The sequence below is a fragment of the Symphodus melops genome (genome assembly GCF_947650265.1).
Source record: "Symphodus melops genome assembly, chromosome: 22".
Classification (NCBI taxonomy): Eukaryota; Metazoa; Chordata; class Actinopteri; order Labriformes; family Labridae; genus Symphodus; species Symphodus melops.
The window spans coordinates 6,259,367-6,284,040 of record NC_136712.1 but is presented as its reverse complement, the minus strand read 5'-3'; the positions used below and the strand labels follow the sequence as shown (position 1 = coordinate 6,284,040).

Below are 24,674 nucleotides of genomic sequence, written 5' to 3'. Positions count from 1 at the left end.
AGTGCACGTTTTTGTTTTTATATCATTTACTGAATATCAGTGATTATTTTCCTTTTGGCTGTTGGAGCCTGAAAGAAGCTTGGGCTACGTTACATAACCACCAGGGGCTGCATGCTTTATGACACTGGCTTTTTGTAGAAATGTGTTTTTGGGGTTTTTTTTACCTTCGGGACACTTGCATACTTCTTCCTGTCGCCTTTATGGAGGCCCCTTTTTCCGATTTTAAGCCGATCAATCACAAGGGGTGTAAATGTTGTGGCTTGAAACGGCACTCTGAAAAGGCCTGTTGTGACATTACAGCGCGAGAGTGGAATAGCTGAAGATGAAGTAGCTCGAATAGCTCAAATAGCTGTTTTACATTGGCGTCCTGCTGTTTGTGTGACAAGGCCAAAAAAAAAAAAAAAAGGGAAGCTCTGCCTGTTGACAGATGTTCGGGGACGGTCATGTTCCGGCCTTTTTTTGATCTCATGATGCCATATGTGTCATGAGTGTGTTTGCGTATGTGCTTGTAGTGATTACTGTCTTTGTCAGCTGTTCTGGGAGTTATGTTGAAAGTGAAAGCTGACCAAAGTGGTTGGTTAATGTGAAATATGAAGCTGCAGACCTCTTTGTCTCACAGTCTCAAACCAGCACACACTGAAATCCCAACGTGTGGCACACTGCTGGTTTCTTCATGTCACCTTCCGATTTTGAAGTACAGAAAACTAAAACATGGTCTGTGTTGTGTCGTGGTTTTCCATTATGTACGCAGCCCAATGAAAACGTGTGTGTGTGTAGCGGTCCTATAGAGTGTGCAGTGATGAATTTGGAGGATTTGTTGTTCTTTTCACCTTTCAGACCGATCAGTCCTGATTCTTTATATTTTTCTCGCTGCCCTACATTTGGACAGTGGCGGCCTTCACAGCCGCAGGGGAATCCATTTAATCTTCCCGCACCAAACAAAGATGATATTAAAGAAGTCACTTCACCCTCAGCCACTCGGCGTACAATATGTGCGAGCAGACGCATGCTAATGCTTCAAAAGGAAGAGGGAGAGGGTTGTCTTGTTCAGTAATGTTTTATTGTTTGATACTTTGCATCCTGCACTGTTCTGTCTGGTTGTTGTTGTTGTTGTTGTTGTTATGCTCGTCTGGAGCTGCTTTTTTTTCTACTATTGTTGAGTTTGATGGACGGCCAGTACAAATTAGCTGAGGCTATAAATGCTGTAGTGTGTCACAAAGGTTTTACTTGTACAAATAAATCAATCAATATACACACACTGACATCCTGTGCAGGGGCAGGAGTGCTGTGTCTCCAACCCAATGCATGCTGGGATATGGTCGAGTTAACTGCAACCACAAACAAACTTAGGAGTTCAAAATTGGATAGATGTTTGGTCCTGGAGTTATTAACAATAAATAAGCGATAAAGGAAAAATAATGTTAATTTTCTGATGTTTTTCTTGTCTCACAGTTTGACAGTGAAAGCCCTGACGTTAGCAGGGGAAGTGATTTCTGCTTTCTCTGCGCCTAACGCACGCGAGACGACTGAGCTCGTCACCCAAAAGAGAACAATGTGTGTGTGTTCAATAAATGCTCCAATAAAGGCTCAGGAGGAGGCCTGCAAACGCTCTGTATTCCAGGCAGAATGAGGGCACGCATATACATTATCTACAGGTCATCAGGTCCAGAGGGGAGGCAGGAGATAGCCCTGAACACACACACACACACACACACACACACACACACACACACACACACACACACACACACACACACACACACACACACACACACACACACACACACACACACACACACACACTCACACTTCACTCTGTCCCTGCAGTCTCATCAGATTGACCTCAAATGAAGCATTAGATGTGTGTGTGTGTTTTGTTGACCTGATCCCTCATGGCCACTGAACTGATGTGCATGTGCGTTCATCTGTGAACGTTCAGGTTAGAACGTGGGTGTGTTGATACATCTAAAAGGTTTTGAACATATCAGGGTTTTTAGGGATTTTGGGAGATTTCCACACGTACAGTTGTTGCCCTGCTGTCTTGCCTAAGTGCATATTCTCTGTGTGAAGTGTGTGAACCTGCGCTCGAGGCAGGGTCCTGGCCTCTTTATGTCCAGGTGTGTGTTTTTGGCCTGAGGAGAAAAGGAACAGATGGTTCCCTTTTGCGACTAAATGTGTGTGTGTGTGTGTGTTGTGTGTGTGTGTAACTGGACAGTTTTCAGTCGCATCTCCCCGACCAAAGATCTGTGCTTCACAGATCCTCCCTTTACTGCAGGGCTGTTAAAGACTTAAAGCAGGGGAAAAGAAGAGGTCGACAAAAGGGCGGCACAGTTAATCACACGTCAATCAGGAGAGACTTAATCGAGAATGAGCAATTCTTTATTTAACAATGACGCGTGCGACAATTTAGAAATGTGCTTTTGGAGATTTGACTCCATCGTGACGACTTCACGTACTCGGAGGGGTCATGAGGCCGACAGCAGGGTCGGATTCCCCCCCCACCATGGAGTCCAGACCCTGGTGGTGCTGAAGAGGATGAGGAGTAGACTCAGCTGAGATGGGATGGAGGTGACTGGAGCGGAGGAGGGTTGCAGCGGTTGCACTGAAAAGACAGCACGAGCAGCCCGATTGGTTAAGAGAGAGGTTGTGCCCGAGCCTGGTTGGTTAATTACTTCAAGAATAAACACCCATTATCAGCTGATCACCAGAGCAGGCAGACAGAGGAAGCAGTGTACTCCACCATTAAAGCATTAACACGTATTCAAGAATGAGCAGAGCATGTGCTGACTGTTTATGAAACCCAGTTTAGTTGTAAGGAGAGAGTGTGGATCAGATGTTAGGTTGGGTCATGTGACCACTGACCTGAGGATTACATCACCGTCTCCAAGGATCTCCAGATAAAACATGACTGTAAACCAGAAGGACACTCGTGTACGTTTCCAATACAGTCGCTCACTCCACTGACTTTTACTTTGAAGGGGAAATGAAATCACTTCCCGGGTAGATCGGGGCGCTGGGCTAATGAGCATTAGAAATTATAGTTTTTGGCGAAAGAAAGTAAAACGTCACAGATGACGCAAAAAAGTGTGACGCTGAAGGACATCAACATTTTTAAATGAAAGGTTTCTGTGGCTGACTTGATTTGACCTGTTTTTCATTTTGAGTTACTAATTTTATACAGCACACGCAAACACACATACAAACTATTTCTAGGCTGTCAAAGTTTGTCTCTCAAAACTATTTCAGGGAGCGATATTTGAAATGAGGCCGTTCACATATTTGGCTGTTTCCAATCTATCCACCTAAACACTAATGTCGCATATCAAATCCTCTGTGTCCTGTATTATTACAGGGAATAGATATATTCCACTAAAGTAGGTGCTCACTAGATTAAATTGACTAAATAGAAATGTACATGTTTTATTGCAGTCTGACTAATCTGTCCAGCAGGAGCACAGGGGGCTGATATGAAGAGCAGTTACCAGAGGGGTTAGGACACGGTGTGAGCAGACAAGGCAGTGTGTGTGATCATATGAACAAAGTGATCAGGAGATGTCTGCTTGTTCCCGGGGCAAACCAAAGCTACACATGCAGTCAATGAGTCACTGTTGAATATCACATTTTAAAACCCTTTGGTCGTCGTAGACAGCCTCTCAAAAAGGGTACGTTTAATAATTGATGATGATGGTAGGGGAGGTAATCACCAGAGCCCCCACAACACGATATGATCATGATTCTACTTCAGTCATGATTTGATATTATTGATTCTAAAGATTTACGATAAGCTGAGAAATAAAAAATACAAATTATTGTGATTGAACTTTTTTAAGGGCCGAAGAATTTGAAGTAAATCATGAAGTGTTTTGTCAAATAAGAATCATCTCACGTAAGTGTTGGTCAAACATTGTTAATCTGAACTGTTTACCTGGACTACCTTGAACTTTTAATTTGAATATATTTTTCTTTACCTTAGCGCCACCAGGATAAACATTTCTGGTTCAAAGTAAAAGAAAAAAAAAATCTGTAACACTTTGGATGAACAAGTGATTGGCTTGAAATAGATGATCACCAAAATAAGAGCACAGTGTGTCAATGTCTTTGGTTCAATGTTTTACAGCTAGGTTTTCCATTCATTGAACGTGGCAGACTCTCAGTCTATCATATTCCAACTGATGTGAAATAAAAGAGGAGACAGATCTCATTAGTGTGCCAGAAAAAGTTTGTCATCCTTACTTAACCAATATCCTAAACTCGGTGAGATGAAGTTATTGCTCAACCAAATCTAGTACCTGGATCAAATCCAGCGTGTTAACCTGAAGTGTGGTATTTCTTTCTGGCTCTGATCCCTCGTTCTCCCTTTCCTTTTTTAGGTGATCCCATCATCACAGGTAGTGTGGATATCCTGGCTGACTTTATCTCCAGGGATGCCTTATTGATTCGTCCTTTCAAACAAAGCCCAGTGATAACGGGGAGGCTTTGATCACAGCTATGTCAACACTTCATCGGGATACTTCAAGCCAAGAAGGACGACAGTAGAGCACTGACAGGAGTCTTTTTTTTTTTTCTTCTTCTTCGCCTTACAGGATTTCCGAATTGTTTTGTGTGTGTTTTGAAGCATGAGTTTTTGAAACCAGTCGATCTCGTGTTCACTACTCAAATCGTCTCAAAATGTACGGAAGCTCCCGCTCCGTCTCAAAGCTGGATGTCGTCGGATCCAACGGAAACGGGTCAATGTCAGGGAGTCCTGGTCGCTCCCCCCGCCTCCCCCGCTCCCCGCGCCTCGGACACCGCCGAAACAGCAGCAGCAGCTCCACCGGCGGACTCACCGGCTCCGGTAAAACCCTGTCCATGGAGAACATTCAGTCCCTGAATGCTGCCTATGCCACGGGCGGCCCCATGTACTTCGCCGACACAATCGACGACCCAGTCGGCATCGGGAGCCTGGGCAGCGGGTTGAATCCCTCGCTACCCAAAAACACCATGACCCTGGGCAGGGCTGGGACCCGGGTCCCCTACGGGGTCAGAGCAGCTGTTATGGGAAGCAGTCCAAATATTAACACTGGAGGAGGAGGAGGAGGGGGGGGAATGGGTGGAGCGCTCATGCCCAGTGATGCCATAGCATTTGGGGGGGATCTGCAAAACCATCCTCCACAGTCAGCCACTGTTCCCCACTCCATGAGACAGGTGAGGCATCACAGCATCTTCTTCTCTCAACAAAGTAGATGCAGTTTATTTATTTATTTATACTGTATCTTTTACTATTTGTCTGTTTGCATTTAAATCTGCAGGTAACACCGCAGACTGTTATCGAACTGAAGTTACAAGATTCAAGTCGTACATTTAAGAGATACATTTTGTAGATTTAGATTCATTTTTTTTTTTTTTTTTTTTTTTTTATACATGCCCCATATCTGTCATAAAAACAGAAATTTCAACTTTGCTTGTGGAGATTGGCTCGATGGAAACTGCTTTAAAGTTAAACAGTACATTTCTTTAGAAGCTATTTCAGTGCAACTCTTTGGCTTGAGTTTATCTGTTATACAAACATGTAATATCTATATGTATGTTTATTTTAAATTTGAGGTTATTAGCTGCCTCCCGCTGTAAACCCCCGGGCAATGGGATAATATATGTAGAGCATGGTTCTGGGCATCTAACTAAATTCTGTTTAAAGGTGAATTAGTTTTCCTCAAGAAAAGCTTCAGCTGATACAGTATGTGTACAGTTTGTTTAAATAGAGTCAAGGCTGCCCTCCCACTGCCTCTGCAGCATTAGTCACAACCTAAAAGCTCAGCGCTCCAGGAAGGATCCTCTATCCTCTCTAATACCTCTCTTCTCCACTTTCTTGTAATTATTTCTTTAACAAAATCCTTACCTCCATTATATACCTCCTGTATTGTTCGTCACATTCATGAGCTGCATATTCTTTTTAAAGGCGCTGTTTTTGCAAATATTGACTCTTAATACATGTTATGTTGCGGAAACTTTATTTCTCACGATTATCAGCTCAATACCTGGAAAGAGTGTTTAAAAAAAATAAAGAAGAAGAATCTCTTTGTTCATTCAAAATTATTTGAAGATAATCACAGCTCTTTTGAATGTTTTGTGCTCTCGCAACACACATACAGGAGGGAGAACTTCCAAATTATGACCAAACTTTGGGTTGTGCCATATAAAGACATTTCTCATCCAGACTTGAAAATTGGTTTGTTTGGATGTTTTTCAGGTGAGAGAAGGTGCAATGACAGACCTTCAGTCACAGTTACGAGAAGTGCTCCGAGAAAACGAGCTTCTGCGCAGAGAGGTAAGAGCACTCGGACACATTTAGGCACCTCGCAATTGATATGTCAATGTGATTGACTTGTGTGGTTTGGTAACTCTGCTGAAATTAAAGGACGACCTATTAGCAGGCAAGCGACTCACTGTAACGAGTGATGACAGATGTATAAACAACGTAGAAAACAAAGTCCTAATGTATGACGGGGATTTCTTTCAGCTGGATACCAAAGAGTCCAAGTTGAGCTCGTCTATGAACTCCATTAAGACCTTCTGGAGTCCAGAGCTGAAGAAAGAGCGGGCACTGAGGAAGGACGAAGCCACGAAGATGGCCGTGTGGAAGGAACAGTACAGAGTGGTGCAGGAGGAGACACAGGTAGGAACAAAGGGCATCCGTGTTTCTCTGGGACTTTTGTGCCTTTGGACTATTTGTACTTATTGCAGAAAGAAACGGAGAGGAGAAGATTAATATGTCACCAACACTCGAATTCATCGATTTTCCTTTTAATGTGAAAAAGTCACGCATAAGAATCTACGCCCCGGCAAAAAGTGGGGCATCCCCTGATCGTTTCTCGGCCTGCTCTGGTGGATTTGTCTCGCTTCTGTGAGACGGCCTTGAAGACGGGTAAACGGATGATGCAGGCCGCCTGGTCGGGGACTCCCAGCTGTCTGTTGGTTCAGAAGCCATCTGGATGAGACGTAGCTAAGTCTGGCAGGAGGCCGGGATATTATACAAGAGATGACTTGCACACATGCATGCTGGCAGTCATGCGCTTACTAACAGTGACTCATTTCACACGCTGTCATCTTGAAAGCACAAAGTGCCCATTGGTCACCACTGTTCTGCTCTTATCTCTGCACACGCGCGTGCATTGTGAAGCGTAGGAACTGTTTGCATAGTGATTAGAACGGATTCCAGGTTCATCACAAAGTATTATATCACACTCTAAGAACATGCACGGCCAGTTGGCCTTGAGTGAACATGTGCGCTGTGTGTGTGTGTGTGCCTGTGTGTGTGTGTGTGTGCATCCATAAATCTGTGAGTGCCGCTGTGTGTTCAAAGTGAAGCGAGTGTAAGAGAACAAAGGAACAGATGATCAATCTATCATTCAAGAAAAATCCTCGGTTGCCTCCACACTTACATTTCTTCAAGTCAGGTGTGTGTGTGCTGTAATATGAAGTCTGCACACACACATGTTGCGGCATGTAAGAATATGCTCTGTTCTCTAATGTTGGGAAATGTGTGATGCACACTCTCTCTCTCTGAAGCTCTCTCACTTTCATTCCCTTCCCTTTCCTCCAGACAAATCACACCCATTTAACCCGAGTCACCCTTTATATTTCCTTCTCTCTCACTTTCCTTTTCTTTTTTTTCTGTTCTGTTTCCTTCGCTTCATTTTTCTCTCTCTTTGTGCTCCTTCTTCTTCTCTCCTTCTATTTCTGTCATCACACGGTGAGTCAGCTCCCGCTTTCCTTGCTCTTACCTTCACTCCTCTCTCTCTCTCTCTCTCTCTCTCTCTCTCTCTCTCTCTCTCTCTCTCTCTCTCTCTCTCTTTGCCATCATCTTTGTGTTAAAAATTTTAATTAACTTACCTCACAGTAATTTCTTGGGTTTGTGCGTACACACACACATGCACACACACACATGCACGTTGTGTCACGCCCCTGCTGAGGAATGCATATCTCATCCCCACCCTCTGTCCTTTCTCCTCCCTTCTTCTTTCCTCCACGCTTTCCTCATTTATTCGCCTCCTCCTTCATGCTCTGCCCACTCGCTTCACCTCTCCTCCATCTGCCTCTCTCTCTCTCTCTCTCTCTCTCTCTCTCACTCTCTCTCTCTCTCTTTCTCTCTCTCTCTCTCTCTCTCTCTCTCTGCATTAATCCTCTCCTCTCATTTTAATTCTACAATGTCGTCAACATAACTGACAGCCATTCCTCCTCATCATATATTTGCACTTTTCTCTTACAGCCCAAAGGGAACAGTGTTAGAATCTACCACAGGGTCATAGGTCTGTAAATTCATGCAGGAGAATTCATCATGGAGTACACAAATGGATAATTTTTTCGATCATTTAGTTCTATAAACAAACAAGGAAAAATATCCCATCCAGCAATGAAAATCTGAGTCTGCAAGTTTGATTTGGAACGTCATAAAGTGCCCATTTTTTTCAAGACTTTGTTACTATTCTTATTTCTTACGGACATTTTGGTTCAGCCTTCATTATCTGACTTGTTTTACTGAAAATATGCAGCATGATAACATTGTTCAATACTTGGCCAATATTCTGGGAGGCAACAAATCAAATGACTATGAGAGAGAGTATGAGCTAGCTATAACTTACTGTGCCTCACACAACACCTGTGATTGCAACATGTCCATCCTGGATTCTAAACACACCACAGAGCTTTTTTTTCTTTTTTTCTTCACCATTACGTTGACCCCAACTTATCTGAGAGTAGCTGGAAGCTTCATCCATGTGACAGAGTCACAATGATGAGACAGAAGGGGCCACTACAAAGACCTCCATTCAATAGCTAAGATGTGCTGAGTGAGAAAGCATTCTTGTTTGCATAGAAAGAATGTATCTCGTTTGTTGCATTAAATTCAGACTTGAGCAATGTGTGCATTACAAATACTCCCTCTGCAATAATAATAATAATGAATGTTGGATGTAGTGTGCAGCCCTGGTTAGCATACAGAGACAGAGCACGTCTGCATTAGTAGGAGTCCTGTGTCGGGCCTCCTAACAGATCAGAGACAAATAGTCAACCACTGAATACAAAACATGATGTGACATTCTGCATGTTCTTGTCTCCAACTTAGTGGACGTGCGGCCTTGATTGTTAATAGAAGAAGTCGAAGTCAAAAGAGTGAGCCCGGCTTACTCGCGATGGAGAGCTCGCTCGCAGCTCAGAGAGGATAATCTCTCCAAAAAAGTGAAATTAAACATCTTTCATTCGTCAGTTAGATTGGTTTGATGCGTTAACGTCTCTTCCCTCCCTCGTTCTCTGCCACTTGCGTTCTCTTGTTCCGCTTCCCACATCCACTCATTTTCTCTTGCCCACAGCGTCCGCTCTGTCAACATGCTCTCCATCACTTCCTCTCTTTTTTTTTTTTTTCTTTTTTTTTCTCTGCGTCAACATTTCACTCCCACTTTTCAGACTCCCTCCTTCCCCTTTCCTTTCCTTTCCTCGCCCTCCATCTGTGCCTGTGGAGCAGTCTTTGCCACAGAATTGAATTGAATAGAATGGACACACCCTCGTCGAACAAATCAGTTAACCTGAGCCAGGGATGATAGCTTCTTTTTTCTTTTTTTTTGTGCAGCCTAATTGTCATTTTTTGTTTGTCTCCTTTGTCAGATTTGTCTGTGATATTGCCCTGTTGTGTGTGTGTGTGTGTGCGTGCGTGCGTGTGTGTGTTCACCCAATTTGTTTCGCCTCTTTGATCACAGCAGGTAAGTATTATGTTTCAGGGAAAAAAACACAGAGAAGCAGGGAAACAAAAAAAAGACAGTTGAAGGAATGGCTGGAATGCCAAATGAAAGCTGTACTGACAGTTTTCTTTCTTTCTTCACCAAACCTCACACTTTCTATTTGTATCTTTTTAAACCATCACACACAGGGCTTCCAGTCTGTTAGTTTACTGTCCTGCAAATAAATCAATGCAACCTAGAAAAATTCAACCTTTTTATTGATAATGCTCCTCATTTCATTTCTATAATCAGAGCTATATTCTTAAAGTAAGGTGTAGTCATACGTACTGTGTGGTTCAGGCTCTCTGTTCTGTGTGGTTTATTCCAGCACTGAATCCAACCATCCCAACAATAAGTTCTGTGTGTGTCTGTTTCTGAGGCTGCTTGTTCAATCTATCATCCACTGTACTCCAGACGAGCCGTGTGACGTCGGCACCGACGTGTGTGTGTGTATGTGTGTGTGTCTCTGTGTATGCAAGAGAGGGAGGGAACAGTGTGTGTGTTTGTTTTGACTCGTATTGGCAGCAGCCTCTTGCATGTTCAGGTATTTTTGAGACTTTATTAGCGTGCATATGCGTGACTTGCTTTTTTTTTATTTAAAGGGAACACATGCGTTTTGAGTGGAAGCTGTTGCCAGCTGTAACTGTGTGTGTTTGCTTGTGATAGATAGAGACACACACACACACACACACGCAATGGGAGAGCACAGTACCAGGAGGGTTTTCTGTGTCCTTGCGTGTTGGCAGCTCCTACGTGTATGTCAGGACAATCAGGCCTTTTGTAAACACCAAACTGCAAAGTGGCCTGCATGTTCATAAGTGCTTCTTTAAGGACGAATTTGCATGTGTTTGTTAGTGTGCAGACACGATTGCATGCATGTTTCTCTGCATCACTTCTATTTTTATCTAGCCTTTGTTTTATTGTTTACTTGAACAATTTGTGCGTGTTTTATAGAGACTGAAAGTACTTGGCAGCGCTGTGATGTCAGAAGTTTTGTGTTTGTGTGCAGAGCCAGTCGTTGTTGGACTTTTACTGCTGGCTGTGTTTTCATTCTCTTCAATTATTTAATGTAATACTCAAGGTGCTGGTTAGAAATAGACGTGTGTGTGTGTGTGTGTGTGTTCTCCTTTCTCCTAACGATAACTGAATCTCAACGAGGTTCAGTACAAGGCTTTGCAGACCTTTTAAATAAAGAAAAAAATGAACAGATTTTATTTTAGTTTCACTGTGTAAACATAACATGAACAACATCTTGTGATCTGGGAACTGGTGGCAAAGTTTCCCACTTTACAGAGTCCCATCTTTACACCTCTCTGCTGTTAGCTGAGGGCTACACAAGTGGCAAGAGGTCTAATGTTTGTGTGCTGTTTGTAGATTTAAAGAAGCCGAACGACTAGAAAAAAGTCTGTTGGGCCATCAGCTCAGCTCTCTCTGTCTCTCTCTCTCTCTCTCTCTCTCTCTCTCTCTGTCTCTCTCTCTTTCTCTCTCTCTCTTTCTCTCTTTCTCTGTGTCTGTAAGGATATAAATCTAAACAGGCAGGTAAACAGAGTTCCTGTTCCACCCGGGTGACACTCTTCCCTTCAGGCCGAGTGTGGGATGACAGAGAGAGAGAGATGAGACGGGGATGGAGAGATTGTCAGTCCTCTCTTCTCCTCCGTTATTCGGCCATCCTTCTTTTTTTCCCCTTCAAAGTCAAAGATAGGGAGACGGAGAAAAGGAGACATACTGGCACTCGAATATTTTCCACTTTGTGAACATGTCATCAAATCTAGCCTTCAGGTCAGTGTGTAAATCTGTGGTTTGTCCAGAAATGATGAAACAAGTTAAAGACATTCATAAATAATGAATCAACGTTTTGACTCAAACTTAACAAACTGATCCGTATAAAGAAAAACAGACAAAGACATGATGAGACAACACGTAGTACTAACGCCAAACAATTCAAAAAGATCTCCGTCATGACGCCAAGCAAAGCATGAAAATGTTTAATAATTCTCCCAGAAACGATCCAGCTGGTTTCTCTGTTCAAGAACATCCAAAAAGAAAGTTCTCAGTTTTCATTCTCCATCTCAAAGTCATGTCAGCAGACACCAACGAGGTTGCTCGAGGGTGGTTTCCCTTTAGGGCAGTACGTTGAATCTTTGGCAGCTTTTTATGAGCAAAGAAAGCACAATTTGTACGTGTTAAGTCGGTTAGACTTCTGAATCTTCATCACGCTGCTCTTTTTTCCTGCACTGGATGCTGGGTTGGTCCATATTTTAGGATATTTGTATTTTGCATTAGTCGTACATTTTGCATTTTTAGTCATTTAAGACTACTGACGGTATTAACACAACGTTCTCCTCTATTTATCTACACTGGGAAAGATTTCAAAAGGACAAATAAATAACAGGCTACCTGGAACCTAACGGCCTGAGGAGGCTGAACTTGGACCAGTTTCTGTGCTGACTGGCTTCAGATTCCCAATCACTGCTCGGCACTTAATGTTATTACACCTGGATTTGAAATGAGCAACTGATGCAATTTGTAATGTCATTACTCAAACCCGGCACTGGGCTTGTCCTCATAGGTCCATATAAGTCAATGAAAAGAGTTTGGTGCCAAGTGTTTCCTGTGTGAGATTTCCATTTACTGTATAGGAACAAAAAATGCAAGCAAGAGTTTTCGTGCCAGCTGGCTCCAAGATTAAAAAAAAAAAAAAAAAAAAAAAAAAAAAGCTTCACCCGGCAATCCCAGCATGGACGTGAGAGGGGAAAAAGTGTGAGCGAGGGGGCGGGATGGATCGCCAAGATGGATCGCGATGTTTAAGATGCGTTAAAAAAAAAAAACGCAGAGCGGGAGAAGGAGGACGTCAGGAAAGAGGAGGAGAGGGATGGATCAGACGACTGTAGAGCAGCAGGAAGAGGAGGAGGAGGGGAGCAGAGACGGATGGATTGAGCTGAAAGCAGCAAATGTAAAGAGATGAACAGACTGCAGGAGGCAAGATGTGACAGAGGAGGAGATGGATGAAAAAATACCGAGGACGGCGAAGTAGAAGTGAGAGAAAGTAAAAGATGAAGAAAGTGTGGTAGAGAAAGATGAAGACAGTCTGCTGAATATAATCCGTTTTGATATTTGGTTCAAATATCCTTTTACTTTTTAGGACTTATTTATATGAGTCTCAAACATTTGGAGGCAGGCTGGTAGCACAAAATCACAGAGGGGGTTGTCATAATTCAAAGATTCAATCTTAATGAGCTGATGTTGGATTCAGAGTTTTGTAACGAGGTTACAGCTGGGTTTTGGTGTTAGGAAGGGAAACTAGGATGTGCGTTTCTCGGAAGAGAGCTGAAGATGAAGCCGAAGGAAGAAGCAGGGGGAGGAGAAGGATTTATGGGCAGAGACTCAAAGAGACACACTCGCTCCGCACACTCGCACAGATTCGGCAAACATTTGATGAGCATTCCTCGGGAGTCACGCTTCTCAGCTGCAGATCTGCAGCTCTGCAATCTCTGCTGTGTCGTTCCCTGTCGTAGGAATAAGACGGCTGACATTCAAAAAGGTGCAATGGAGTGTTCACCCTTCTGAGTGTTTCCTGATGAGATCTAAAAACTTCACGTCAATAAATCCACAGATTTGAAACGACAACCTTAAAAGACTTTCCTTCAAATCTATTTCCCACATTTTCATTCCTTCATTTAATCTTAAAAAATGATGATTGCATGTTCCCCTCGAAACAGAACTCTGGTTCTGATCCGTTCATGACATATTGAACAACAGACTCGGCTGATTGGACAAAACGACAGAGGAAACGCGGCACAACCTGTCTGCGTGACTTTTACTTGAGCGCCGGCTGATTTATGCTGGACCGGGTCGATCTCAGCGTGAATGCGTTAGATTGTGGTTACTGTATGATCAGCCACTGTCCCAGAAGTGGCGGCATGCAGGCTCAGCAAGGTTTCCAACGAGCACCTCATCAAAAAGCATCATCCATGATTCAACGCTTTCAAAAAAAAAAGAAAAAACACAATCGCCTCTCTGCCTCGCTGTGCCTACCTTGTCTTCCTCCGTCTGTTCCCTTCAGTCTGCACCACGTCAACCTCTGACTCATTACCCCTCCCTTGTGTGTGTGTGTGTGTGTGTGCTTATACCAGCATACTGTGCGTGTGTGTATCCCAACTTGATTGACAGGTGTGAAGCTCATACTGCTGCTACCTTTAGAGATGAAATATCAAAACAGGAAGTCAAAAACCTATCTCAGCATTCTAATCTGCTCTTGTTGTTGTTGTTGTTGTTGTTGTTGTTGTTGTTGCTTCCACATGAATGCTCATCGCTAACAGATGGCCCTTCAAACCTGCATGTTTGTTCAGTCCGGATGAAGGGTTAGGTGAGGAAGAGATGGAGAGAGGGATGCAGGGGGGAGTAAGGTAAGGTAAAAGCAGGGAGGCAGATGGAGGGAGGAGAATGAGAGGAACAGAGAGACAGAGAGAGGATTTCTGCTCTCATGGTGTCTTATAAAAGTTTTAATGCGAGGAGAGAGAGAGAGAGAGAGAGAGAGAAAGAAATAGCTCCATTTTCCTCCTGCTTACAAAAGCAGAGTGTTCGTTTTACAGCGGAAAGAAATGTGAAAGTGAAAGGAAACAGAGAGTCAGATTTCCCTCTTTCTCTACAAGGCTGTGATTTTGTTAGCTCTCTCTCACTTTTGCGTGTGTGTGTGTGTGTGCGTGTGTGTGTGCGTGCGTGCGTGCGTGCCAGTGGTAGCCATGTCTGTCCTTATAAGGAGTGGGTTTGGGAAGAGTTAGTGTGGAATGAACAGAATTACAGCACAGTCACTCCTCCTCCTCCTCCTCCTCCTTCTTCTTCTTCTGCTAGCTGCTTCTTCTTCTTCTTCTCTGCCTCTTTCCACTCACTGCTCAGTGTATCCGTCGATCTTTGTGTCTCAAAGAGCTTCATGTCCGTGATGTGCATTATGTTCATTTCTGTTCTTCTTCTCCTTTAAACCCACTGCTGACCTTGATGTCGCTCTTCAAACTGACTGATTAAGGTCAACATTTCTCTCCCCTCTTGGCTATTCCGTCTTCATTCTCCCCTTCATTTAATCTCTTTCCTCCTCCGTCCCATCTTTTTATTTCCATAAATAATCTAATTCTATTTTTCTCCCATCAGCCACCTTGGGAAAACATGGGGATTTCTTGATTCCTTGTTATTGTATTTCCTCGTCTTTATTGTTTTCTTCATCCTCAGAGAAATAAGAGCCGAGTGTGCTAATCTGCTTGTTGTCTGATGTCTGAGTGGGCGATGCTTTCAAAGTCCTCACGGCCATTTCACACTCAGTCTCACACACATACACACACACACACACACACACACACACACACACACACACACACACACACACACTTACAACATGATCACTGCCACTTACATTAAAGCCAGCTTGTTGTGTGTGTGGGGGGGGGCATGCTCATGCGTTGGTCAATTCAAGTGTATGTGCTTTCTGTCACAGGGCTTTTTTTAGGGTGTGTGTGTGTGTGTGTGTGACTCAACCCGCAAGCGCAGAATAAACCAGGGATGAGACGGAAGAATAATAAGAGAGAGATGGTTAATATTAAAGGACAGATGAGCCTTGGCCTGAGGGAGGGTGGATGATGAGCGGAAGAATTGTCACCATATTCACTCCAGATTTCCTCTTTATCTCTAGACAGTAATACGGACAGGAAGTTTGTTCATTAGACCAGGATTACATTTGTTATTAGACGGATGTTTTTACCTCAACTCAAGCATGCTCTTCTTTTTCAGGGATTTTTGGTTTTAATTCAGTTTCATATTATTATAACGTTCTCATTTCATTTCAGGCCACATGTGTTGTTGTTAATCCTGTGTTCCTGCACTCACTTCTCACAATTTGAATCCATCTAGTGCCATACATTTCTATCTAAAGCAGTGCTCATAAAGCCAGGTCTGAAAAACTAATCTCATTAAACATGAGCAGTGATTAGAGAACTAGTGTTGAAGTCAAGACCAAACTAAGCGATACCAGAGTGCTCAGAGACAGAGACCGCTTCAAGACCAAGACCAAGGTTTTTGTGCAGCTGTCACATCACTCGCTTAACACCGAGAAGGATTCTAATGTAGACCTAATTAACAACTTGTTGGTAGAACTTTTCTCATCCTCTATTTGCATTTATTGATGTCACAACCAGAATGGCTGATAATGTTGTAATTCGCAAAGTGAAATTGAGAGAAAGAAGGTTTCGGTCCGTTCAAAGTCACAATCCTTTTTTTTTTTTTTTTTGTCAATCACAGCGTGCATCTAGTAGTCTGTTTGTAATCATCCAGGACACAGATGGCAGTCCATATAAATGTTTGTCAAACACATTCATTTGTTTGTTCTGCGTATACAATCAGAAATACATTTTCAAAATGTTCGAACAAAGTATTCAAAAGGACAGTTCGGTCAACTTTACACATTTTGATTAGTTGACGCCCGAGCCGAGATAATTTCCCGTCTCGCACTTGTTAACATCAGCTTGATGAATTGATTTCTCGTTCTCTGACACATCTAAAGGGAATATTCGTCATTTTGATTCGTCATCCTGTTTATCTCAGCTTTACACTGTTTACATCTGTTTCTCTTCCCTTCAGAGTTAACATATGGAGCTGAAAATACACTGCAAAATACACTTTTAGACAAGAAATGACTCATTTCAAGGGGACATATTATCTCCCCTTTTCCACCTTTTCAATCAGTCCCCTGTGGTGTAAGTGAAACCTCTGTGCTGTGGTCAAAATATAACATGAATCAAGCAGCAGAGGAGGTTTGTGACCCTGTAGAAACCAACTCTCTCATAACGCTTGGTGTGTGTGTCTCTTTAAATGCCTTATGCCCCGCCCATATCCTCTGGTGAAAAAAAAAATGGCAGACCTGCACAAACGTTTTGCTCTAGGCTGAAGTCGATGGGTGGACACACCAGGGGAGGGGAGGGGATATATATATATTAACACAATTCAACTTGTGATGTCATAAGTTGAGAAAATTTGAAACGGACCATTTCCTCTGTTTTGTAAGTATTCTGCAGACTACAAATAATGGACTGGATGGATTTATTTCAGATTTTGTGGGTCGATAGACACTCAGGTTACACAAACACATGTTCAAAAACCCTGTAAAAGTGGATTGTTCAGAATTCCTTTATGTGAAGTTGCATGATTTGTTTGTAGACTGTAGAATAAGAGTGTGCACGTGTCTGGAGGCGTGTGTGTCTGCGCTCTCCTGATTTTAGTTGTGACCCACCCTCTCTGACCTCTCTCACCCACCAAACAAAAAATGTGTGAGTCAAAGGTGAAGCAGCCAAAGATGATGCAGCAGAAACGTAGAAGACAAAAATGTATTGAAACCCTCCATGTCTCTCTATCGCTCCCTCTCCCTCCCTTCTTTCCTTCTTCTTAGCACAAAAGTACGGGCTGTTTTCTCAAACTTTCCTCGCCGTCTTCTTCTTATCTGCCTCTCTGTTTTTGTTTCCTCCTGTTTTTTCCTTTTTAAAATTCACTCCCTCTTTCCTTCTCACTCTCTTGTGGTCTGGCATTTCTCTGCTCTACATTCCAGCTGTGTGTGTGAGAGAGAGAGTGTGTGATCTTTGTGTGTATTTGAGTGTGTTGCAAGGGAGTGCTGGTGCAGACCCATATGTGTCAGAGTGATGTTGAATTCTTTATATGTAACCCTCTGAAGTCCCATACATGTGTGTGTGTGTGTGTGTATATTTACTTGTTTAGTTTGTGTAGGCTTCATGTTTGCTTGACTCAATTCCCTTCAGGATGCTCTGTGTGTGTGTGTGTGTGTGTGTGTGTGTGTGTGTGTGTGTGTGTGTGTGTGTGTGTGTGTGTGTGTGTGTGTGTGTGTGTGTGTGTGTGTGTGTGTGTGTGTGTGTGTGTGTGTGTGTGTGTGTGTGTGTGTGTGTGTTCTGACTGATCGCGGATGCTTTGATGGATGAAGGCATGAACAGTAAATAACACAGTAAACTTGACATGTTTGTATCATGAGGATCTGTGTGTTTCTGTTTGTCTTTCTATAAATAGGACACATGTAGTGTGTACATTCATCACTCATTTCTGCAATAAAACACATATTTAGTTTATCAATTAGCCCAGTAAACCACTGATAATATTTTCATTTAAAATGATTGAATGTTTTGACAAAAGGAAAACGTAGTTATATTGCAACCCTTGTACAGTAAACATGGATGTGCTGACATTTAAACTGCAACATGATTGAAAAACAAAACGTACAAAGATTTAACACGCGTGCACATTTAGGAGAAAATCCAGAAAGGAAGAAGATTTGATATGATTTCTCTGGTACCCACTGGAGAAAGATAACAAACTTCAATTCTGGCAACAAAAAAAACCCCAAAACAAACCAGAAAAACGTCTGTAATTAGTTTTATTAAACTTGTCTTATAATTCATCTTTGCATAATGCACAAAGCCTAATCAGAATCAGTTTTTATTGTCGAGTGCATTTACACACACAAAGAATTCTCTTGGTGTGAAAGAAAAAACAAGGCTAAAATAACAAGTACTTAAATAAAATAAAATAAAATATGAGAAGCATTTACCCAAGTATAAAATAGAATCATGTGGAGCAGTAGAGAGGTTGTGTGGATTCTTGCTCGGTCTCTTGTGAAGGGTGGATTGTGTTTGCATGTCTGAGAGAGGAATCACTGCTGGAATGGAGACAAAGAAATTTAACCACAAAGGGAATATTTAAGAGGGAGAAAGGATGCTTCTTCTTCTTTTTCAGGAAAGTCCTATAAATGTCAGTCAGCCTCTGTTAATGGTGTGAGTGTGTGAGTGTGTGTGTGGAGCTGTTTCGTGAGTCGGCAGAGAAACCCCTCTTTAACACCCATGGAAACACCAGCAGCAGGAGAGGATCAAAGTGAAAATGTGGATGACGGGTTTCTCTGCAGGTTTTGTTGCACCTGTCTCAGTAGAAACGTAGAAATGAAAGACGTGTGGACACATGACACAGCAGAGGACACACTGACTGCTCTAAAACACAGAGCAGACTATCGGCTGCTTTGATCTTATCCTGTCATCTTTCCTTGTTTCTGTACTTTGTGTCTTCTCTGCTCTTTAAAATCTGATTATTTCCCAAACTAATGCTGCGAGGACAAACTAACGCACGCTTCTTTTTGATTCCTTCACTTTCTTTGTCTCTCTTCTGTTCTTTAACCTCTCACTCACCTACCCGTGTTATTTGTATCTCTGTGAATTCGCTGTGACTCACGGAGCGGTGACCTGGCTGTTGTTCAGGTTCTGTGTGACGCATTTTCAAGAACCATTGGTGACAACACACACACACACACACACACACACACACACACACACACACACACACACACACACACACACACACACACACACACACACACACACACACACACACACACACACACACACACACACAGAGTTTAAACTCCTATTGTGTTTGAGTGGGGGGGAGAGACATGTCATCTTGTCCAGAGACATGAAGGTAGAGAAACACACCTGCCTGCCAACACTACTTTATAACACGCTCACTTGCTCAAGATGACAAACACCTACTGGATGCTGTCTGAGTCAGCCACACACACACACACACACACACACACACACACACACACACACACACAGTCTGTTATGTGTATCGATCCAGGTAGCTGGTCGCTCTTTGGACTGTATCTCCTTCATGGATAGTTTTCCTGACACTGTTTGCGACATCTAAACTATTTTAAGACTGATAATGATGCAGTGTGACTGCTCACTTTGTTCCTCAGTTTAAAATCAAGCATTTACAGTGTGTTTGCATCAGGACTCACAGATCCATAACCCCACGCCCTCTGCAAACAGGAATGCACTGTTCATGATTTGATCTTACTTTAGTGAAGGGGGCGACAATTCCCTTCCAATTCTTGTTTCTGATCAATGAAGGCACTTTAAACCACACGCCCATATTTAACCAATCAACACAATAAACAGATCTGGATGCAGTATTTTGCAAGAGTTTACTTTGACCTGAGGAATGGAGATCGCTTGACTGATCCCTGACAGGAAATAAAAAGATGGGAATGTACTTTGGAACTCACAGTCAACACTTAACGGTTCAAAATTCATGCCAAAGTCCGAACACGGACACTAAAATGCATCGTCTTGTTTGAGGTTTGTTGAATAGTGCTTCAGTTGCAGGTCTTCTTGTAGCGTTTTGTTCTGCGCTTAAGAGCAAAAAAAAAAAAAAATGGCAAGCTGAAACTCTCCATTGAAAAATGTACACGTCTTGGAATTCTGATTCAGAACCATATTAGATCTCTGCAAATGTATTAAGAGTCCTGATGTGCAATGGAACAAATGAATCAATCTTTGGCATTTCCAGTTCTAACTTCAACTTCTCTTTCTTCCCTGCAGCATCTTCAGTGCACCATCCAGGCTTTACAAGATGAGCTCCGCATCCAGCGAGATCTCAACCAGCTCTTCCAGTCCGACTACTCTGAGTCTGGTCTCTTCGGGAGCCAGCCAATCGCTCCTCAGGACATGACGGAGGAGAACTTCCTGCGTCTGCATGGGGAATACGAGCGACAGGTCAAAGAGCTCTTTCTCCTGAGGAAGACTTTGGAAGAAATGGAGCTGAGGATCGATACGCAGAAACACACGCTGAATGCCAGGTGACTTTATTTTTTCAATTCCGGGAGCTCTTATTGTACTCGCTGCCGTGTGAAGTCGCTTGAACTCTCTTTTCCTCGAACAGGGATGAGTCCATAAAGAAGTTGCTGGAAATGTTGCAGAGTAAAGGTCTGTCGTCAAGGGCAACCGAGGAAGACCACGAACGAACGAGGCGGCTTGCGGACGCCGAAATGACGATCCACCAACTGGAGGGCTTGCTAGAGCAAAAAGACAAGGAGATGCTACAACTCAGAGAGGTGTGTGTGTGCGCATTCAGGCATTCCCATGTGTGTGGGTGTGTGTGTGTGTGTGTGTGTGTGTGTGTTCGGTTAAAGCCAGATGTGAGCGTGTGCAAATCAAACCATGTCATTTCCAGGCGCGGCTGTTGTCTTCTTCGTCTCGTGGCTCATAATTCAGTTCCAGCTGAACACAGAAACATCATTATGGTGGCACAGATGCACAGGATGGTGCACGCCTTCTTCATCATGGTTGTTCTTTGATGCAAGAGCTCCCTCTAGTGGTGAAATCTTGGCAATGAATCATACGTTGTAGATATTTTCACCACTTGAAATATTACTGTATTAAAAAAAATACCTTGATTCACTTTTATTTTGAAAATCTTTCCATACATTTTCAAAAGAGAGAGAACGATCAACTTCTCACTGCTAGTTTTCATCTTCTAAATGGTCCTAAATTCATGAAAATTTAATGAACATGTCATGGACAAATGATTGGAGAACACTGAATGAAATAAGCAGTGAATTCTTAAAAATGTAGAATCTTTTCCCGCTCACATCTTACAAGAAAACCAAAAATATTAAACAATGTAGACACAACACGCTAACAGTAAACCATATCTGCAGGCTCAATCGGAATAACTCAGTGTAACGTTTTATGTCTGAGAAAAAAATATACATGTAAACCGTGTTGATGTTTCATTTACACTGATGAATATGTAAAAATCCAGAATAATGAATCTCAAGTCAACCTTTTATAATCGGCTCCAAATGCACCGTGGGCCACAGCTGTGAGGGAGAAGCAAAGAAAACAAACACACGATGCCTCATTTAATGTTTCACAAGCAGCAAATGACTGATCCAGAGTTGAGAAGCAGTTTTTAAAACATCATTATGAGATACAGATCGACGGACCTCCCAGCTGGAGAGCTCCAATCACATCGCACATTTTTTTTTTGCAAAGATAGCTTCGACGTTGTGCGTGTCCTCGCTGACTTCCTGTTACATTGCTGACCCCTGCTAAAAAGACATATATTTTTTTAAGACAGATATTTTAAAAGACTGTGTTATCATGTCCCTCGTGAGGATGGAGACGAGTTGCTGCAGTAAGAAAGTTATTATTTAATTCAGACTACTAAATAATTAAGAAAATACTTGGGACGGGATTCGAATAAATATTTAAAGAACATCAACGGAATAGCAAAATAGAAAATGAGGCTTCAGTAACAAAGTAAGCAGGTCACACAAGAAGTCGAGTCGTTCCATTGTAGTTACAAAAAGTAACAAAACGTGTATTCAAATTTTGATCCAACAACATGTTAGTCATACAGAATGTGGGTTTGCCTCGGGAACAGAAGATTGATTTGTTAGTGATCTGTTTTCGGATCATTACAGCCTGAAGAGAGAAGCTCTCTCTTTCCCTCTTAATGCTGCCGTCGTGTATCTTTGTGCTTTCTTCCTGACCACTGCAAGGAGAAAAAGGGGCCTTTTGTCGTTTCCACACTTCGACGTGATGACGCTCCTTATCAGGACACTCTCAATGGCCCAGAAGTAGAAGTTCCTGAGTACTTCAGGAAATACCAGCAAATCCTAAATGACCTAATGAGAATGTAAAGAGAGCGATTCCACAGGGATTGATGTTTTTTTTTAAGTGATATATCCAAACGATGCAAACTCACTAACGATCCACTTCATGCCAACACTTTATGTCACTCGACAGGAGAGGGCAGCACACACTTCATTTCCTTGAAATTATGTGAAAATACCCAAGAAATAAAATCTGTTAAATGCTCCTATTTATATGCTTTGTGTTTTCAACATGTTCCTGTTCTGCAGCTGTTTATCTCCAAACAATTAGAGCAAATCATCACAAGCAGCAGTGATCCGATTTTGAAAGTATTCAGCTACATCTTTTAAATAGTTGCATCATTTCTAAATCGACCTGTGACGCTCCCGAAGATGAAACTAACGCCGCGACTGTTCACAGCACTCACAGCAGCGCCCTAAGCCATGACACCCGACTGTCCCTTTCTTTTCTCGTGTGTATTTTGTGCTCCCTGGCTCATGCACTAACCGTCTTTGTGGGCGTGTTTCCCCCCTCAAAGAGAAGCAGTGATGCGTTCACTGCCCTCTGCTTTCAGTGCCACCCCCCTCTCCTCCTCTTTCTTCTTCTTTTTTTTTTTTTTTTTTTTTTTACTCTTATTGTGCATTTACATGTATAACTACTACACTCCCCCTTCTTTATGCTCTCACTTCATTTCACTTGGGAGTTACAACGAGGTTGCTGGGATTCCTCTGCATGTTGTGGAGTCAATAAGGGAGCTTCAATTTTGACTTTATGGGATTTTTTATTCTTTTAGGATTATTTTCTTTTTTGTTTTCTGGAATTTCCTACAAGGAGTCAGAGGGGATGATGAAGCTATAAGACTGGATTTCTTTAATTTTACATTTTAAACACTTGACTTTTAATAGATGTTTTTTCAGATTCCATGTAATTTGAACAAACAAGCTTCAGTCCTGGAAGATAATTGTTTTTGTGTTGTTTCTGTCTTCCAAACTCAATTTTTTTTACTTTTTAAGGGCTTAAACAGTTTCAGCCTCGCTTTCCTCACAGTTTAAAGAATGTGGGATGGACGTATCGATCCAAGGAGGCTGAAAATGAGCAGCTCCTCCGCGAGAGGGAAACACCTCATCCCTGCCTCCCCCTCCATCCTCATCTCTCCCTCTTTTCCCGTGTCTCCCTCCATCCCTATTCCACCTCATTTCCATGTGTCTCCCCCTTTCCATCCCTCTCCTCCTCTTCCCCCAGCTCGCCGCCCCCCGCTGAGTCCTTCTCCCTCCTTCCCCGCACCGTCCCCTCGTTCCCTCCGCCACATCGTCCTGCCCTCCTCCTGTCCTCCTCACCATCCTACCTTTGTCATAGCCGCCTCGGTCCATCCCTCGATCCAGCACTCTCCGTCCTTCCCCGCTCCCGCTCCTCGGCCTACACCCTCCGTTCAGCCCTCCCTCCATCCCCCACCTTCAGTTGCTGTCGCCTCGGGCCCCGGCTCACGACCGTCTCCTCCTTTGCTCCATCCCTCTGTGCCTCTCTCTCGACTTCCTGCTGACCATCGTGGTGTCTGTGTCCCTCAGGAGCTGCACAGGAGATACGAAGCAGCTCCAGAATCAACGAAGACCAAGGCTCTGCAGACAGTCATTGAAATGAAGGTAAAGTGTTGATTATTATTTCATTTGAATGTGTGTCCGTGCTTTAGCTTTGAATCAGCATGTTGTTCTTTAATTCAATATCTGTGTATAAAAACAGAAGCTAAAATCAAAGTGTTATTTGCATGTTGTTGAGTTGGAGGAACAAACTATGCATGCCAACAAATGATGCAGATCAATTCACGTTTGTAAATCACCTTAAAAAATGACCGACTAGAATTTTTATGAAAGTTTGTCCTCAGGAGAGTGCTTACAAGTTCCTTCACAATAAAGTTTATTAATAGCATTCAGTCACACTTTTGAAATAAGAGAACACATTTTCCTTCCAGGTTATCAGGTGGTTGTTTCTTTGATGTTTAAAACCTCCACACTCGTTCAAGTTAACTCTTTATTCAGTCAGATTTCTCCAATGCACTTGATGTTGAGTCTATGGGAGGGGGGGGGATGATGGCACCCTGTGTATTTGTAGCCATGGCACACCTGGTCTGTTGATCTCAACCCGGCCATGTTGATGTTCCGCCAGGATGCGAAGATCAGCTCAATGGAGCGCAGCCTGAGAGAGCTGGAGGACGAGGTGAACATGCTCAAGTCCAACGGAGCGCTGAGCAGCGAGGAGAGGGAGGAGGAGATCAAACAGATGGAGGTGTACAGATCCCACTCCAAGTTCATGAAGAACAAGGTGACGCATTCAGACAGGCACACCTTTTCTCTTTGCCACACATGTTTTTTTGTTTCTTTTTTTTTTTGAAGATTTTAGATTCTGTTTTTTTAGAGCAAAGCACTTCAAGACCGTTTGGACAGTCAGTTTGTTT

The 24,674-nt window shown here is 42.8% G+C and overlaps 1 protein-coding gene across 1 annotated transcript in view; it reads left to right on the top strand.

Annotated features, from left to right (window-relative positions):
• LOC306817886 (ELKS/Rab6-interacting/CAST family member 1-like) overlaps positions 1-24,674 on the top strand; it is a 54,711-nt gene that overhangs the window by 5,398 nt on the left and 24,639 nt on the right. The window contains 7 exon segments of the mRNA XM_079335141.1: positions 4,371-5,184; positions 6,227-6,304; positions 6,497-6,652; positions 20,168-20,424; positions 20,508-20,679; positions 23,791-23,865; positions 24,386-24,541. Coding sequence (XP_079191267.1) covers positions 4,669-5,184; positions 6,227-6,304; positions 6,497-6,652; positions 20,168-20,424; positions 20,508-20,679; positions 23,791-23,865; positions 24,386-24,541 — 1,410 coding nt within the window. The 5' untranslated portion in view covers positions 4,371-4,668.